The sequence below is a fragment of the Plasmodium gonderi genome (genome assembly GCF_002157705.1).
Source record: "Plasmodium gonderi DNA, contig: Pgo-contig_95, whole genome shotgun sequence".
In the NCBI taxonomy this organism is placed as follows: domain Eukaryota; phylum Apicomplexa; class Aconoidasida; order Haemosporida; family Plasmodiidae; genus Plasmodium; species Plasmodium gonderi.
In genome coordinates, this window is record NW_021629026.1 from 2,850 (window position 1) to 9,723 (window position 6,874).

Here is a 6,874-nt window from a genome sequence, read left to right on the forward strand (position 1 = left end):
ATTGTTAGATATATTTTGTGAAATTCTCTGAATTCTAATAAACTATATTATTTTATATAAGATATGAACATTTCCTTTTTATGTATTAATCCATGTAACATATTTTTTATAATATAATGTATTTTCTAGTATAATTTATTTATCCTATTATATACAATAAATCATAGAATTATAAAATAATAATATAATATATTATATATCAAAATGGGTTAATATTATTGGGATTCATTATATATATTTTTTTAAATTCAATTAAAGTATGATTCATGATTTATAAATACAGATACATTTATATTATTATTTATTTTAAATGGTTGTAACTTTTATTTTATATAACTAATATGAAGACTCTTTTCATTTTTGTATTAATGTAATAAAGTATACATTCATTGTGTCTCTAATAATTACTAGGATTAGGTTATATATGTATTAATAATGAATACGCACAATAAAAAATTTACATCAAATATATAATTAGCTGAAATATGATAATATTATTGTTCTTAGTGCCCTATATTTTTATTTTTTAGATCTCATATCTTTATATATATATATATATATATTGTACTAATATATTTAGTTTAGATATTAAATAATATAAATATCTATGAGATGGCGGACATAAATATATGTTTTAATTATTGTAAAATATATAAAAAATTATAGTACATTTATAATTCATTTTATATATATGTATATATATATTTACGAACTTAAAAGTAGATATTCATATATTATTAAATTATTTTAATTTTTAGTATGAATATATTAAACATTTTTCTGAATGTGAAACTTTTATGAATGAAAGTGAAACATATAAAAATTCATGTTATAATAAAATTTGTAATAAAATTGAACTAAGTAATTTTTATGAATCTGGAAACAGAAATATGTACAGGTGCATGAAATTTATGCATTATATATCCAATATATATTTTAAAACAGAATCCACAGACCTACAGAAAACCTATGTGTGTACTTGTATTATTGGATATATCATTATCTTATGGAAATTAAAAAAGGTAACATCACCAAAATATTTTTTAATGCATTGCTTAAGACATACAAAGATTATGCTTGTAACATTAATTTATGAATAAATTATAGGAATGATCATGCAGAAAATATTTTGAATGCATACATACATATGATATATATATGTGTCTAAATTGGGATGGTGGTAAAACACATAATAACCACAAGCATTTTTGTAATGCACATCATAAAATTATTGAATTAAAAGGCAAACGAACGCAAAAAAAAATACAAGATATACCTAGAATTATTCCAATTTTACACCCACAACAACGACCACATGCAGGTCAAATGTTGCAGTTCCTATTTTAGTCACATTGATTGTAATAATATTAATATATTATTTATTTTTGTTCGTTCATAAGGTTATTTATTATGTTATTTTTAAATATCCTGTAATATAATTTCTTTAAATAATTTAAAAAAAAAAAGGAAAAATTTATACATAAAAAAATGTATTCTTATTCCTTATATTTTTTTGTATTATGTATTGTACACACCATGTGGATTGTGGATAAGCCGTGTAAAAGACAGTTTAAGAAAGAAATGGAATAAAATAGAGAAAACTAATGTATTTTTAAGAATCATGACATACGCACTAACATTTCAGATTTTTTGGAATATAATGTGTTATATAATTGTGATTAATTTTACGAATAAATATATAATTCAAAACATATAATAAATGTAAGCAAAATTGGATCATAGGACAGTACATTGTGTTTGTTGCAATGGTGAAAAATATATATTCGTACTAATAGTACTTTTGATATCATATTAACGATGAAATATAATATAATATTTTGTAATAAAAAAGTGTTCAGCCTTTATGCTATTTTTTTTTAAATAGTATTATAAATTCTTTATTTTAGTCATATGAACGGGCAAACATGCACTTATTTTTTTAGAGAAATGATGATTAAAAATTTCATGTTTATGTATATTTAAAAATATATACATGATATATTGGTGAAAACATTATTTTTCTTATATTAATATAAATTATTTATAATAGAGTATTCATTATTGATAACGCATTTAATTATGTAATATAAAATAATTATTCATATATTTTAAAATTAATAATTTTATAAGCTACATATTAATATTTAAGTATCATTTTATTTCATAATTAGTATTACATAATTTTCACGATAATATATTTTTTAATATGGAAAGTAATTTTTCTCCCTATATACCTAAGGTTCATATACATCAACAATTATAATTACATAACTAGAATAATTTACCAAATAAAAGTGTCATGTACAAAATGCATTTTATTACTAATATATTGGGAATTAATATATTTCCATTTTTAATACATATAATTATATAAATTCATATTTTATATACATTTTTTCTATCCCTATGATATTTATTATATAATATAATAAGAATTATTATAATTTAACTCTACACATTTGTTTATTATGTGGTATCATAATGTTTTTCATTGCAGAAGTATTTTAATGTTGTTTTCATTGTCTCATAAGAATTATGTAGTATAAATTTTTTGGTCGTTCTTATTTCATCCTATATTTTACTTTTTAATATCTAACACCCGTGCACGATATAAATGAAATAATATATTATTAAGCAAAAAAAATAAAAAAAAAATAGAAGTAATAAGAATATATGTAAGAGAAAATTTATAACAATATGTTAATAAAATTTATGATTAATATCAATAATTCTAATATAATTTATTTTATTTTTATGAATAACTGTAAGACATATGAAAAAATCGTATTACTGAACATGTATCTATAAGTTATACTAAAATATTATCTCTGTAGCTTAAGAAAAAACATTAAAATTTTATTTAAAGTAATTTTGTAATAAAAGATTCATTCTTCATATTGAAAAATTATATTTCATGCATATATATATACACTTCTATGAAATTTATCTATTTGTAAGTTATATATACATATATATATATGGTTTGTGCTAAACGAAGTTATTAATTAAGAATCATTTATAAAATACATTAACATTTTGAAGAATAACTATTAACGTCTTATGTGATTCCTAATATTTCATCCCTAATTTATTTTCTGTCAGCAAAACCTACTTAATAATTTGAATTAGATATATAATTGATGAAACATTTGTAAAGTCATAAAATATTATTATTTTATATTTGAAGCCTATTTAATATTAAATAAGATTCTAATATGTTAATTTAGGATAATGTTTGTACATACTAGAATTTTAAATAATTTTTTCTATGAATGTGTTCATCAAATGAGATGTTACAATATATCACACACATTCGATGTGTTATGCCTTATTCCTAGTATATTCAAATTTCAGTATTTCACATCTTTATATTTAATTTACTTTCTAATTCATTGAGATCCTTTATCAATCAAATTCTTTTCATTGTATGCTATATCGACTTATTTTGTTTGTGCTTTACATTTTTAAATTTTACATACTAGGTGTTATAAAATAATCATATTTTTTAACATTTAATGAAAATAATTGGTGCTTTGATACACTGATTATATCTATACTGAGACATATAATATTACGCAACAGTATATGTACCCAATGCACAAAAATTTTCAATTTTTTATTATACACAAGGTTAAAAAATAAATTTTAATTTAATAATTTTACATTTCTTATTAATTTTAATAAAAAAACATAAAAGTATATATACAATTTGAGTAAATGTATTATATTCTATTATATAATTAATTATTATATAGAAAAATAAGTTTCATTTATATATATATTTACTTGCTATACACCTAACTTTAAATTGTTCTATGAAAAATTAATTATAATTGATTTTATTGTAATATTATTAATAAATTTATAATTGTAAAACTATAACTATAATAAAAACCTTTCATGTCCCACAATTACACTTAACATTGTTTTTAACAAATAAAATTCTTAACTGACAAGTTCGTGTTTAAATTTTTCAATAGCGAATATTGTAAGCCTTATTTGGAAAAATATATAATTTTTAAAAAACATTCTATTTAACGAATATTTATATAATATAAAAAAAATTATCTTAGTGATTTTGTTCAAAATCCATTTTATTAATGCTTTTAAAATTAATCAGTATATAATTCCATCTTTCAAAAATATCACATTCACAAAATTAAATAGATTTATTATAAATTTAACAATTCCTTAGTGATGAATTTATATGTTATATAAATTTATTATCCATATTAAAATATAAATAATCAAATAAGGTTATATATTAAAATCATATGAAACAACTATACGTATTGAAATACAAAAATAATAATATTTCAATTATTATTATTATTAATTATAATACCCAATACATTACATGCATTAAATTTGATACCATTCCTCACTGGATACCATCTTAACTTTGCATACAATATATATACCATTAATTGATAAAATAATAATAGTATTTATATATATAACAATTTATGTAATATAATCCATGTTTGAATAATAATTAACTAAAAGATACCTATCAATCATATATAAAAATTCATTATTATTTTGGATTAAGTTATTATTTCTTCTTAAAATATTATAATGATGGATATAGGAAATGCGAAATTTTTATGAATGCGATATTACACAAGAATTATATATAATGTACTAATTAATAATTTATTTATATATGAATATTATTAATATTATATAAATTTTGATAAAATAATTGTTTGATTTTTCATATTATATGTCACTATATTTAGTAATATATGCCTATATGCTTCTTTATTACATTATTATTTTTATAACTACTACAAATTTATGTAGTGTCATCTAAGATGGGAACAATAGATGTGAGTTCTTATTAATAATATATAAATTACAACAATATAAAGATATATTGTATCAAAAGTAATATGAATTATTATACAAAAATGTATTTCAATTGTCATATATTCCTTATTTATTTATTTTTTTAAATATAAATTAGTAAAATACGTTCCTAAATGTCATGAAATTATAAATGAATATGTTTCAAATCCGGCATTCATGGGTGATCAATGCATTGATGATGTTTGTGCTTCATATGTTGATTTACGTGGTAAATTCAAGATAGAAATATGAAAAACAGCCTTGTAATTTGTATCTATTGTGGAAAAAAGTATACATAATATACCTAAGAGGGCATATTTATTATACGAGTGCTATTGGTTATAAAATGAACATAATGATAAAGATATAAAAACAGAAATCAAAGGTACATATGAGCACATAATTATTAGTGGAGGAAATGAAAAACATATGACCAAAATTACTTATTGGCATATGGATTTAAATGTATTCAAAAGCTGAAACTCTATATTATATATAATATATAAAATCATTAATAATAAAAGTAAAAAAAACTTATCTAATAGTGAAGATTATTTTTATGCGATATTACAATTATATACAGACGAAAATATAAAACAAGTACAAATAGAAACTCCTAAAATTATATAAAAATTTGTATTCCTCCATTAAAAAGTAATATTTATATCATTATAATAATAAAAATTGTTAAAATATTAGTTATAGCTCTTATTTTATTTACATTATACAAGGTTAACATAATTATTATTACTATATTGCATCATAAAAATAATTTTTATAATGAAATACAATGTGACCATAAACTCATTATATAATTAATCCATTTATTTTTATTATAATAATTTAGTTAGCACCCTATGGATCATATATAAGTCGTAGAATAAAAAGAATTAGGAACAAATGTGATAATACGGGAGAAGAATGAAATAGAATGTAACCACATCATGATTTAAAAATATTTCACCCGTCATGAGATACAGTGTACTATATAATTTTGATTAATTTTATCATTAAATATAGAATTCCATGAATAATATTTTGCCTAATAAATGTTTTTTTAATGGATAACAAAACAAGCTTCTTGTATTAATAATTATTACAATTAAATTATATATATAAGCTTGTGTATAAGAAGTAATAGATTAAAAATATTATAGTAAATAAATATGCAGCATTTATTTTCTGCTTATGAAATAATATATTATTTTAAACTTTTTATTAAAGAAAGAAAACGAAAATAAATTTAAATTAATAGGTGAATCAAATTAATAACCGAAAGGACTTTTGTGTAAATCTAAGAAATGATACAAGATTTATCGCTAATGAAATATTTTTATTTAATACTACAATTCATTATTTGTATTATATATATAAAAGAATCTACCTTAAGTGAAATATATATTACACTTTACTGTATTTGAAAATTTTAGACTTTTATTATGATAAGTGTCTAAATTCTATATATTAATATTATAATTCATAAATAATAATATAATTTTATTAATATCTAATATAAGTTAAAATTGTAATGCATTATTATACCTATATATATTTATCTATAATATTCATCTTAATTTCTATACATATTACACAAACACGCTTTTGCATAATAGTATCTTCTATAATGAGTATATCATAAGTGTAACTGTAAATTAGTTTATTTAACATTTGTATAATATAATTTTAAATATTATTAATATACATAATCAATGATTATACATGTGGCATCATTAATGTACAATACCTAAAATTTATAAAATTTAACTTATCTATTCATTATATCTATTTAAGAAGATAGTGTTATATGTATTAAAAGGAATTCTTTAATTTTTTCCTTGACATATTAGATTTATCCATAATATTAGTATTTTCCATTTAATCTTACCCTTACTGTTTCCTTTCTATTATATGTATATATATGTACTAAAAAAAAAATAATACAATAAAATAAAAATATAAAAGTGTTAAACAATGCTGATTATGTATAAAAGAAATATTTTTATAATAAATTTAAAATAAATAT

At 18.9% G+C, this 6,874-nt stretch overlaps 1 protein-coding gene across 1 annotated transcript; it reads left to right on the forward strand.

Annotated features, from left to right (window-relative positions):
- Window positions 1-485: 485 nt before the first annotated feature.
- On the forward strand, window positions 486-1,399 carry PGO_000980 (variable surface protein; the record flags this gene model as incomplete). Its single annotated transcript, XM_028690869.1, has 3 exons — window positions 486-506; window positions 759-1,079; window positions 1,244-1,399. The coding sequence occupies 3 exons, from the start codon at window positions 486-488 to the stop codon at window positions 1,397-1,399; spliced, it is 498 nt and encodes a 165-aa protein (XP_028546670.1).
- Between the last annotated feature and the right edge of the window lie 5,475 nt (window positions 1,400-6,874).